The 13144-nt window shown below is 41.2% G+C and overlaps 1 protein-coding gene across 1 annotated transcript in view; it reads left to right on the top strand.

Annotated features, from left to right (window-relative positions):
• PRKCH (protein kinase C eta) overlaps window positions 1-13144 on the top strand; it is a 162591-nt gene that overhangs the window by 31114 nt on the left and 118333 nt on the right. Inside the window, exon 2 of the mRNA XM_024219844.3 lies at window positions 5271-5334. Within this exon, the coding sequence (XP_024075612.1) occupies window positions 5271-5334 (64 nt within the window). The remainder of the gene's footprint in view (window positions 1-5270; window positions 5335-13144) is intronic.

Below are 13144 nucleotides of genomic sequence, written 5' to 3'. Positions count from 1 at the left end.
CCTGGTTTACATTAGAATAGTTATATAGGTAAAATTACATTGGTAAGGGGTATGATTTTTTTTAACTGATATAGTTATACCACTATAAGTCCTATGGTGGGTGCAGTTATACCAGTAATAATAAGCGATAACATTATAAGCACTTTTATACTGCTATAATTGCATCCATGCTGAATATAGTTAAAGTAGTAAAACTTTCTAGTACAGTTCTTAGGGAACGCCTTTTACCATGTACTGAAAATTACCAGATTTCAGCTCTAGGGCCTACATCAAGGAAGGCATTTACGTATGGAATCATAGAAATGTAGGACTGGAAGGGACCACAACATATCATCTAGTCCAGTCCCCTGCACTGAGGCAGAACTCAGTATTATCTAGACCATCCCTGACAGGTGTTTGTTTAATCTGTTCTTAAAGTCCTCCAATGATGGAGATTCCACATCCTGCCTAGGTAATTTGTTTCAGTGCTAATCTACTTTTCCAGTTAGGAAGTTTTTCTTAATGTCTAACCTAAATCTCCCTTGCTGAAATTTAAGCCCAATACTTCCTATCCTGTGCTCCTCTTAATAATAATGTGTACTTGAAAACTGTTATCATGCCTCCCCTCGGTCGTCTTTTCTCCAGAATAAACAAACCCAGTTTCTTCAGTAGGTCATGTTTTCTAGACCTCTAATCATTTTTGTTGCTGTCTTCTGGACTTTCTTATGTTTGTCCACATCTTTCCTGAAATGTGATGCCCAGAACTGGAGGCCTTATAAGTTCTGTGTAGAGTGGAAGAATTAGTTCTCATGTCTGGGTTATAACACTCCTGCTAATATATCCCAGAATAATGTTCGCTTTTTTTGCAGCAGTATTACATTGTTGACTCATATTTAGTTTGTGATCCACTATAATCCCCAGATCTTTTTCTGCAGTACTCCTTCCTTTCTCATTTTGAATTTGTGCAATTGATTATTCTTTCCTTAGTGTAGTACTTGTCGTTTGTCCTTATTGAATTCCATCCTATTTATTTCATACTATTTTTCCACTTTGTCAAGATCATTCTGAATTCTAATCCTATCCTCCAAAGCACTTGCTACACCTCCAAGCTTGGTATTGTCCACAAAATGTATAAGTGTACTCTCTTTGCCATTATCCAAATCATTTATGAAGATACTGAAAAGAACCAGACCCAGGACAGATTTTTATGGTGTCCCACTCGATATGCAGTTCCAGCTTGACTGTGAACCATGGATAACTACTCTTTGAACACAGTTTTCCAACCAGTTGTGCACCCACCTTATAGTAGGTTCATCTAGGCTATAGTTATGTAGTTTGTTTATGAGAAAGTAATGTGAGACAGTAGCGAAAGCCTTACTTGTGCACAGAGTTGAGCATGTGAATAGACCGATTGACTTAAATGGGATGACTTCAGTGAGGCTGTTCATGTATTTAAAATTAATTATGTGCCTTTCTGGATTGGAGCCTCAGCGAGCAGATTCCATAGGCATTAGTCTTCTCCCGAGCATGCCTCATCCTAGAGAGCTCAGTTCTAGGAGTCAAGCAAGAGTATCCCATGAGATCTGAACTGCTATGACAGGGCAGCTTGTCTGTCCATGTCAGGTTTCATGCAGACTCCTGGGAGTGTCGGGCTGGAGATGGATGTTAACACTTCATTTTCCTCTATTACTTCCCCTGGTTAAAGTTTATAGTTTGTTTTCACCTCCTTCCATGTACCTCTGATTTGGTTCAAATGATGAATGTTATATGGGATTCTTCACAATCTTGTCAAAGGTCACCTTTAAAAGACAGCATTGTGGGTCAAAAATCCAAACTATTATAGACAATCTGACGTGTTTAATCGTATCATTTCACTGTAACAATTTCTTTAATGAAACCTGAAGTCCCATATATTTTAAGGCCAGCAGAGACTATTAGGATCATCTAGTCCGACCGCCTGCATAACACAGGCCACAGATTTCACCCAGCAATTCCTGCATCTAACCCCATGGCATGGGGTTGAACTAGAGCATATCTCTGATATACAGTGCCTGGCACTCTGGATTGGGGCCTTGTGGTGCTACTGCAAAAATAATTTAAGAACTATATAAGGGGATGAACATTATATATTTCCAGAACCCACCAGGATGTGCCATGAGAATCTCAATTATAGCCCCATTCCGGGCTCTTGGGGGTGGGAGGGGGAGAAACCGGGACATTCTATGACCATGGCTGCAAAATCCTTTTACTCCAGCGGAAAGACTAAGGCCTGTAGCATTTGTCCTGTGTTCTACTATTAAATTTCAAGAAGAGAAACAGGGAATGTTCCTCTTCTTGGATGTGGAAGTGAAAGCCTGAGGCATCTTCACCTAATGAAATTAGCAGAAAAACAATGCATAGTGACAGATTTTACATTTTTGATTTTACATTTGAAGACCTACTTAGCTCATATTAAAGATAAAGAATTTATCCACAGAAGCTTGACCTGTCTGTTCCCAAAGGCCCATAACTCAGTTTTATTTATTTTAAAAGAACAGTTTAGGACAGTTGAAGGAATGCATAGAAACCCAGTCAGATTGGAATTTAGGTCCACAGGGGACGTGACATCATGGGAGATGTAGTCCGGCCAGGGCGCTGATCTCATAAGAGAGAATGGAGGCATATGAGACACAGTGGCAGCTAAGGCAGATGCATCGATTAATGTCGACTCAAAACGACACATTTAGCTTAGATTTTCCCAATTGAGGGTGTGGGGCGGGGTGGGATTCAGCATAATTGACACATTTTCCATCCAAAAAACTCTTCAGTAGAAAATTCCCAAGCAACTCTGGTTAAACTATTGTCAGGAAACAATGAGTTTCCTTGTCTTTTATTCCTTGTAGGCATGTACCTGTCATTCTTCTTGTCTCTAAAGCACAATGAACTGCTATTGGGCTGTATAAATAACCATTGTATGCTAGCTCCCATCTTTTCTTTCACCCTTACTTTGCCCTTTTCCTCCTTTCTGGTGTCTCGTATTCACCTGCTCGCACTTCTGAATGAGAATTTAAATTTTTTTTAAAAGTATTTCTCTATACTGGTGCCAAGATCTGGGGAAAAGAGAGAGGTGTGAGAATGGTGCATTTTATTGTCCCTTCCAGAATATAATTTGCTCCTTGCTTTTCTTAGTCCAGCTGTAATTAGCCTCCCTGGTAGTGGTGCTGCACCATTTCTTGGATAGTGCTAACAGACAGTACTCATTAATATTAGCAACACAACTCAGTAGAGAGACTGACTTCTCAAACACATCTCCTCCCATTTACAATTGTGTGGACCACCTCTCCTACCATTCATGATCATGCAGCACTTATATAGTGCCTACAGCAACTGTTAAATGCAAGTTGAACCTATTTTTAAACTGCATTTTATTGCATTTCAGCAGCGGGAAATAAGTAGTAATACCTAGCACCACACAATCATCCAGAGTTCTGTGAACCACTAGCAATTGTCCTCCAGACCACCCACCAATGGTCCTCAGACCCCAGTTTGAGAACAACCATACTATTGACAGAACAAGGAGTAATGGTCTCAAGTTGCAGTGATGGAGATCTAGGTTGGATATTAGGAAAAACTTTTTCACTAGGAGGGTGGTGAAGCACTGGAATGGGTTACCTAGGGAGGTGGTGGAATCTCCTTCCTTAGAGGTTTTTAAGGTCAGGCTTGACAAAGCCCTGGCTGGGATGATTTAGTTGGGAATTGGTCCTGGTTTGAGCAGGGGGTTGGACTAGATGACCTCCTAAGGTCCCTTCCAACCCTGATATTCTATGATTCTGTCTTCTATTCAGGCTATTACAGCATGACCATCACTATGGTATCTGAGCACTTTCCAAGCATGCCTCAAGTGATGTGTCACATCTTGGTTCTCTTTCTGTCTTCCTTCCTTCCTTCCTTCCTTTCTCCAGGGGGAAGATTTTGTGCAGAATTTCTTTATTGGCTGGTGTACATTTTGTTTATGTTAATGAAGGAAAGCAAAGTTGGAAAATATGCATTTGGCACTTGGAGCTAGGGTGACCAGACAGCAAGTGTGAAAAATCAGGACGGGGGTAGGGAGTAGTAGGAGCCTATATGAGAAAAAGCCCCAAATATCGGGACTGTCTCTATAAAATCGGGACATCTGGTCACCCTACTTGGCGCAGAAGTGGTGAGTTTGGGGGTACTTTTAAAATCCTGTGGGATTTGGTCTCACAGTCTTGACCCAACCCCTGAAAACACATTGTTCTACTAGACAGTATATCAGTCCCACCTACGTTTGCACAGCAAGGTGTATTTAAAACATGTCTGTCGTAAGTGTTAAACTTTGTTATCTAACGGTGGCTTTAGTGGCTTGTTAAATCATTTTTTCCCATCTAAAACAAGTTAAGATCAGCACAAAGACAGCTGGAAATTTATCGTGTTTAGTCATTCCTCCTGGGAGCTCTATTCTCAGAATTTTTCTTCTGCAAAGATTATCAATACACGTGGTGTGAAGCTTGTCTTTAAATTAGCAAGGATAAAATTAGCAAGACGCTTTTATAGACACCATGTGGCAGGCTGACTTGAACTTCAGTAATTCTTTGCAAGGCTGCAATAAATCAGGTGAACTTTCAAGAAATGTTTCAAAATAAAAATTCCTTGGCTCCTTCAACTGGAAGGTAATGGGCTTCAACTTGGTCATCATCAGAGATTGAACCTGGGACCTCCAGAACTATTTCATGTGGCCATCTATAGCTTGAGTTAAAGGACAGCATGCACTGGCTGGCTGGGGTAAGAGACTCTTAACTTCTGTGGATCAGGCACAGACGGGGGCTTATGTTATACACAGCACTGATGTTTTTCCAGTGACTCTAAAACAAGCACAATATGAGATAATAGGGGACTAAATGAACAAATTTTTTTAATTCACCAGACTAACGGTGATGTACCTTATAGGTTCCATTCTGTCCAGATAACCTAGGGGCTTATTACCACTACACATGCCTGACAAATTATAATAATATTAGATTCTATTGATTATTTCACCCACATATTTTAATGCAAGAATGAGACTGTTCAACACACTGGATTGTTAAAAAATTAAGAACTTGATTTTTTCCCCCCCACAGAGGTGGTGAGCAATTGGAGTTGAGGGTGCTCTATATTTCTGAAAATCAGGTCTAAAGGAGCATAACTTACACAACTTTAAATGTTTGTTAAGTATTGGATTAATTTAACATGCGAAGAGAAGACTTTATTCTGAAGCATAATTTCTCCCCCTGTCCCCCAATCTTTTTCAGGTTGATCTGGAGCCAGAGGGAAAAGTGTTTGTGGTAATCACTCTTACAGGCAGCTTCACTGAAGGTAAGAGAAATATTTTGGCTTGTTTTCAAAGACGTTTTAAAATCCATCATTGCTTAAGTTTAAGCTGCCACTCGCTAGCGTACTGTAAATATTGTGGATGATAGTATTCTTCAATGTGCAGTGGTATGTGAGTTTTACATGAAGATTTTATGAGTAACAAGGGTAGTTTTGAAGAAACTCTTCTGGACTGCTTATTTTGTATACAACATGGGCCTTTATCATTGTGATCTTGGACCAAGTGAGCTGATTCGTGCCTGATCTGGTTCATTTCTCCCAGGTTGTCCTTCAAACTGATTGTTTCATTCACTTGAAATTTCTATGTGAGTACCTTTGACTGGGTGTGCCAGATATGTAAATTTCTTCCTGGTAATCTTCATTCCATAATTTCACCCATCTACTTCACAATGTGTCAAGAAAGACACATAATACTGGACATCTATAAGCCTCTCAGTGTAAAAGTTGCCTTGAAAAAATATTCTTCATTTGTTCTTTCCCTTCTCTGACTACCCCTTTTGTGAAATGTTTTCAACTTTCCAGTTGTTTGTTCTGATAACAATTAAAGCATGCTCAGGTATGTATGTGAGCACAGATGACTGCTTTGCTACAGTAAGCCGTGAAATCTGGAATACCTGCTTGGAAAAGACAAAACAGCTTCTTTCCAGCATACACATGTGCTTAAGTCGCATTGACTTCAATAGGTTGGAAATGTGAAGGATATGGGGCTGATCTGTAATAATTTATTAATTTTGTATGTGAACTGGTTATGGGATAGTAAATGTGTGGCTATATTGGATTATTGGGATGTTTACTATATGCATACATTGGTTTAGTTTAGCAGCAGGGCTGTTTGGAAGGCAACATAATAGCTCCAAATAACCTCCCACTAAACATGTTGGGGGTCCTTGACAGACAATGTCTGAGCTATTAGCTGGGAAGATTCTACTTCTGGGTGCCAACCAAGTTACAAGACTTGTTTTCCCAGTGCTCAAAAGGATTGTAAAGAGTCACCTGTCCAGAGTAGGGTTGTCAATTTTAGTTGGACGTATTCCTGGAGGTTTCTTCGATTAACATAATTTAATCTTTAATTAAAATCTTTAATTCCTGGAGACTCCAGGTCAATCCCGGAGGGTTGGCAATCCTAGTCCAGAGGCAGGGGCAGCTATTCACAGGGGAGCAGACAACTGGGTGGGGATGTGAAGCCCTTAGGCCTTCCTAAACTAACAGGGAGAATGGTTAGCTTTAGGGAAGACAGACATGGGTGTAGGCGGTGAGGAGATGCTGGAAGATCCTTATGTGTTTTGTATCTGGAAGACTCTTCCCAGTGAAAAGGACTAGGAGCTGTTTTGAGAGGAATGCTGAGCTTAATGTTGGTATTGCAGTGGGGGAGGTTTAGGTTGGATATTAGGAAAAACTTTTTCACTAGGAGGGTGGTGAAGCACTGGAATGGGTTACCTAGGGAGGTGGTGGAATCTCCTTCCTTAGAGGTTTTTAAGGTCAGACTTGACCTTGGGGATTGGTCCTGCTTTGAGCAGGGGGTTGGACTAGATGACCTCCTGAGGTCCCTTCCAACCATGATATTCTATTATTCTATTTAGATGGTCCCACTGTTCTGGATGCTCTGTGACTCTGCACTTTGTAGGACTCCAAAGGATGCATAGCTGCTGACCCTGGGTCCCATCCAGTTCCCATTAAAGTCAATGGAAGGATTCCCATTAACTTCAATGGAAGCTGGAGTGGGACTCATAATTTTGCTAGAATAGTCTTTCAGTATCTGGCACAGGTGCTATATTCTGTTTCTTTATTCAAACTCTGCTTTTCTCCTACTGTTCGTACATTCGCAGAGTCACACAAAGATCTGCTGGTTTTGGTCCTGGTTTTGGTTTGAAAATCCACATACTACTTCTCAGTGGCGTCATTTGCATTCCGCTTTTTTCTGGTGTCCCTGTTCACTAAGCCATGTGTTATTCCAGACCTTGGTCTATGTCACCTATCTCATTATGTTTATTGTGCTTGATTCAGATTCCCCCCTGCTCCTAGCTGTTCCAGAGTGGGAATTCACTCCCAGGAGTAGGAATGAGGTGGCAGCAGTGCCATTCTTTGCCAGGGAAGGGAAATTTAAACACAAAAGCTGCTCAGAGGATGTGCTGATTCTGCACATCGCCAGGGTGCTCTGGTCCCACCTCAAACCTAGCCGCCTCTTCCCACTTTGGGGCTGTGCCAGGCGGCTCCAGCCCCTGATAGGAGTGGGAGTTGCTCACAGCTTGCACCCTCACTGTGGGTGGGCCTTGAGGGCCTCACAGCCTGGCTTCTCCCTGTGGAAGTCAAGGATCCAGGCAGTGAACCTGACCCACTGTTGATAATCTTCTCTTAGTGGATTTGACTTTAATGAGGTATCATCTCCTGCAACGAATTATTTATAAGTGAATTCATCACTTGTGACACGTGATGGAAGATCATGCATCAAAGAGGTACCGCGCAAGTAGCAGTGCAAGCTTCCCTTTGTGTCTCAGTACCGTCCCTTCAGTGTGTCCCAGCCTTCACCTGAAGAGACCGCCTCCAGGGGTGAGGGAGATAGCTTTGTCCTCCTGCCCAGTTATTCATCGTTTATAGAGCTCCAGCATTGCGCCAAGTGTCCGGGGCACAATGTTCAAAAGCATTTAAGTCTCATTTTCCAAAGCCACATAGGCATTTTGAACCCTGAGTCACTTTTAAATATGGGACTTAGGTTCTAAATCACTTGATCACTTTTGAATATGTTACTCCTCTGTCAGTCGTTTCACCTCTGTGAGTCTGTTAACAAAAATTTTAACTAATAACGCACTGGCATCTATGTGTCCTCCTTCCTGCCCAAGTTCTGTACATTTTATTTTTCATGCCCAAATTATAACTTAATTGTGACCTTTATGTGTACACATGGTCAGCATAAAGCACAGGTCAGAGCTTATTTTACCATTTGTTGAGTCTCTTTGTGTATCCTCCCGAATTTCCCAGCGTCTTTACAACCTTGGTGGGTATAGTTCTCGTTAGGGACATTTTTGAGGTGAGGGTGCTTTATCAGTAGCAGAACATTCCTTTTTTCAATTTTAGTGGTGAACTCCAAGTTTCACCCAAGGCTGGTTTAATATGGGGTTGATCAGGTCTCAGGCCTACGTTATGGGGTGCGTGTGTGGGGGTGTGTGTGTGTGTGTGTGAGAGAGAGAGAGAGAGAGAGAAAATCTGGAGTTTGTGGGGACAGTGGTTCGTTTCTAAAAGAGCATTTAAAAATGTTTCATCTTCAAAAATCAGTAAATACATCACCCAACAAATAATAGGGAAGATTCAAACTACTTTTGTTCTCTCTCTTTTTTATTTATTTTATACATATATATAAAATAATAATTTACATCAGTGTTCTCAACCTGGGCAGGAAATAATCGGGGGTGGGAAAATGTCGTCCCATTATTTCCTGCCCACGTTGAGAACACTGATGTAAATTATTATTTGCTGGTGGTTGTTTCTACTGCACCAGTGAACTGTGCAGGATTTGGCTGGCCAATTGCTTACGAGAACTACCGTGGAATTCTGGATATCATCATTTCTGCCCTAAGGAAACTGTATTAGCTTCCTTGGGAAGGGGGAGCACAAGAGGCAGAGCGGTCCAGTGACTAGTGTGCAAGCCTGGGTCTTGAGACATGCAGGTTTAATTCCCTACATCACCACAAACTTCTTGTGTGACCTCTTTAGCATGTCTCTTAGTGTCTGTACCTCAGTTCCCCATCTGTAAAATGGGGACAACAGTACTTCCCTACTGTGAGAGATATTGAAACTGCATGCAATATAATATCTTTGGGGACCATATTGTATTAAGTGCATGAGTGGTTCATATATCACTATGGGCCAGTGACTTTATGCAACCCTGGGGGAAGAGGGTTACCACAGTGCCACCAGGAACTAAAAGAAGTCGGGGAGTGATTAGGGTGAATCGCTCAGGTTGTAAACACCTCCAGAGAGGTACCACCCCGGGGGAGGGGAGGCTTGATATACTGGTTCAAACTGGATTTCCTAGAGACCCCAACAAAGAAAGGACTTTTGGCTAAAAGGGCTGCATTTAAACTGACTAAGGGCCTTCTTCCAGCAAACAGGCAGAACTTTCTCTCCAAAGGCCCTGACCCTTGGAGAAGGGTTGGAAAGGGCACCATAAGACTGATGGGTGATCTCTGGTAAGATTTTAATATGTATAGGAACGTTTATTGTTTTTTACAAGTATTCCCTGTAATGCTTTCCGTTTAAGAATAAAGGTGCTTGCTTAGAAAGAGCGGGGTGATAACGTGTAGCTGCTGGCAATACACTGTTCATAGCCCTTGGAGAGAAAGCAAGGCACAGGGGCCGGCCTTTAGGCAGTCTGGCTTGCTGGGGATATCACAGTGTAGGGCAGGCAGCTGCACAGCCTTAAAACCCCAGTCAGCAGGAAGAGAGACCTGGATCTCTGCCCAAGAGAGGTGATGGCTGGGAGCTAGAAACCTTAAGTGGATGCCCTCGAGCGACTATGGAGGGAGAATACACGTTCAGTTATCCTGAACCTGTGACACCTACCTCACAGTGGGTGTGTGGATAAATCCCTCCCTATATTAATGACCCTCTTTTAGCCCTAGTGTTTACTACTTTATTCTCAGATCCTATTTCCTTCACTGGACAGCCCATTGATATTATTTAGTGGGGACTTGGTGGAAGGATATTCTTCAGTCAGCTCCAAGTGGATGCTATTGAATATTAATTTAACTGACTGGCATCCTTGTTTTTCTCTGAAGACCTCCTTACTTCCTCAAACGGAAACTCCTGTGAGGATGGCTCATCTTTCTTCCACTGCTGGCTTGCTGTTCTGAGACATGGAAATATGCCTGTTACTCGGGTTAAAAGTACACATCATTTTTGTTAGGAGGGGGAAATGGTGCCATAGGAAGAGAGAAAAAGGGACTGAGGATAATTTAGCCATGGTGTCTCTCTGTTTTCTAGCTGCGTTGAGTAAATGTGCTCATATCTCTGTGCAAAACAGGACTTGACAAAAATTGTTTTGCTCTCTGTGCTTATTATTCTGTACAGACTCCCCTCCTATTCAGCTTATATTTCCTGTGTGAACCCACCAAGACAGAAATAATTAACCTCTCTACCTCAGACTGTGATCATCACATGCTTGACACACACATGCTACTGACCGAGTTCCTGCTAGTGCTGCGAACATTGCACAAAGCAATTAACTGCAGTTTGTTGCTGCAATTAATACTCTATTGTGGTGGAAACAAACACCCACCTTTTTTTATTTATTTATCTATTTCACAGTCCTTTTTCATTTTTTCATGTAGATACAGGTCAAGATTTTCAGGCGAGACTAGTGATTTTGAGCGTCCAACTTGAGACACCTTAAAGAGCCTTGATTTTCCAAAGGGTTGTGCTCAGCACTTTCTGAAAATCTGGTCCTTTTAAAGGCGAACACCCAAAATCACTAGTTACTTTTGAAAATATTGATCATCAGTGCTCTTCCATTTAACATTATATTTTTTTATTACATTGTTTTTTGAATGGGCTTTTAATACTTCGTTTTTTGGTTGTTTTCTCCCCACTACTTAATAGTGGATGGCTTCTGCTAGAAGCCAATTAATGCCCATTCAGTCTCCAATACATGAACATGAAGCATACCTTGTGGAGCCCTTTTCTTGAGTAGCATGACATAGGGACACTTTGTACACAGGACTTAGATGGAGCAGGTACCTTGTCATGAGAAAATGGCTCCCTCTCAGCAGTGTCTTATGACTGGAGAAGACCAATCTGAATATTGGTTTAAAGGCAATCACCTGTGTGTCTATTTTGATACAGCTCCCTAGGCACTGTGTGATCACTCTTAGATCATCCATAAATTTCTGACCCTGACTATATTTTAAATCTCATTTAAAAATCCACTTCTGCTTTAAGTCCCTCTGAAACACTCTGTGCTGCCTACAATGAATCTAACTGTATAAAATTCCCTAATTATTTCCCCCTTCTCCTCACCTCTGTCTGCTTTTGGTCTGTCTGTCCTTATACTGTGAGCTCTCCAGGGAATGGATTGTCCCTTCTTCAGTCTCTGTAAAGCACCTGGCACATCCTGCATGCTACCACAAACAAATATGTTGTATAGCCATGAGACATTACTGGTATAGTTCCATACTCTCTCATCACCCTTTATTAGTCCCCAGCAGTTGTTTGATATTGTGCCTTTTATGGCGCTTCACTCAGATTCCTTTCTTGGTTTGTGTGAAATGTGACATTCTTCTTCAGATAAGATGAGTGATACAAAGAGTTTGTACAATTTACGCAATTTACATTAGTGGTTTTTCAGCTCTGCCAGTGCCCTCTGCAGGTATTCTGTGAATCAGCCATGATTCAGAATGAATAGAGATGAACTATAAATTAAGACCTGCCATCCATTTCCTGTTCTCATCCCTTATTCTACTGAATACTGACTTCGGTTGTAAAAGGGGAAGCCAATAATTTTTATACAGTAGAAAGACCCACATGTAGTATGTATTAATGACTCTCAATACTAAGTTATCCAATCACACTCCCAGAAATCAGTGAGACTGCTCATGGACTTATAGTTATGCATGTGCTTAAGTGCTTTGCTGAGGTAGGGCCAGAATGAGCACAGAGAAACCCCAAGTATGTAGCTGAGAGATGGCATGAAACTCATCTTCATTGGAACTCCAGTAACACAAGGCTAACTCAGTCCACTGGCAGGCTACTTTGCACATAAGGTGTGGCATTATGCTTACAAAATATACACACATTATTATTACTATTTATTATTATTTATTAATTATTTGTATTACCATAATGCCTAGAGGCCCTAGTCACGGACCACGACTCCTGCGTTTGTACAGCATGTAGCACAATGAACAAAAAGTCTCTGCACCAAAGAGCTTGCAATCTAAATATAAAACCAGAGACAACAGATGGATCCAGACAGATGGGGGAATACCAGGAGACAGGTGCTGTGTTATCTCACTATCTTGCTTCTTATTCTTTTCCATTTTGACCAAGGTTACTTGAAACCAATACTATGAATTCATTCAATTGAGTTGATTTAATAATGCAAACCTTACAGAATATAATAATCCTTTCCATTTTAGTGCTTTGGACTCTTTTGAACTTGCCTATTTTTTTCTAAATTGCCACTCAAAATCATAGTTCTATCATAAAATTCCATTCTGGGTTCCCACATCCTTTCTTGTAATGACAGTCCTTTGTTTTGAAGAGCCAGGAAAGAAAAAAGACAAATTCAAGCTATAGGCTAGAAATAGAACAAAGAGAATATTCAGTAGACAAGTACATTTGATAGTGCAGATTTGGCACCCGTTCCTGAATATTTAATGAAGATAGGTGCTGCTGCAGCCAGGAGACCAGAACCTGCCTCTAAACCAGAAAAACCTCTGCAATTTGTAACTCTCAATCTTAGGCAGATGGTGTATTTTGGATAGTAACGTATCCTTTTTTGAGCAGGTAGTATCTTTTTAGTTTCTTTAAAAACTTTTTTTATTCTCAAGTGTTTTTCTTTTATAATAAAAATTTTAAGATTGTCGTCTTTTCCCCTGCCCCCTCCTTCCCCTCCTCTCGATAGGCATCCGTAGAGGTTTCAAGACAGGAAATATTTAGTTACACTGCTTTATTGAGTCATCGAAACATTTACCTGACAGCTAGAGACAGTGTTAAGACCACTGCCAGTTATGTTGACTGCTATTGTCTCATTGTTTCCTTGTGAACTCCCCCATCTTCCTGTATCCATCTATTTGTTGTCTAT

The sequence above is a fragment of the Terrapene carolina genome, unplaced genomic scaffold, assembly GCF_002925995.2.
Source record: "Terrapene carolina triunguis isolate 2854851 unplaced genomic scaffold, T_m_triunguis-2.0 Scaffold189, whole genome shotgun sequence".
In the NCBI taxonomy this organism is placed as follows: domain Eukaryota; kingdom Metazoa; phylum Chordata; order Testudines; family Emydidae; genus Terrapene; species Terrapene triunguis.
This window is presented reverse-complemented; position numbering and strand designations above follow the sequence as displayed.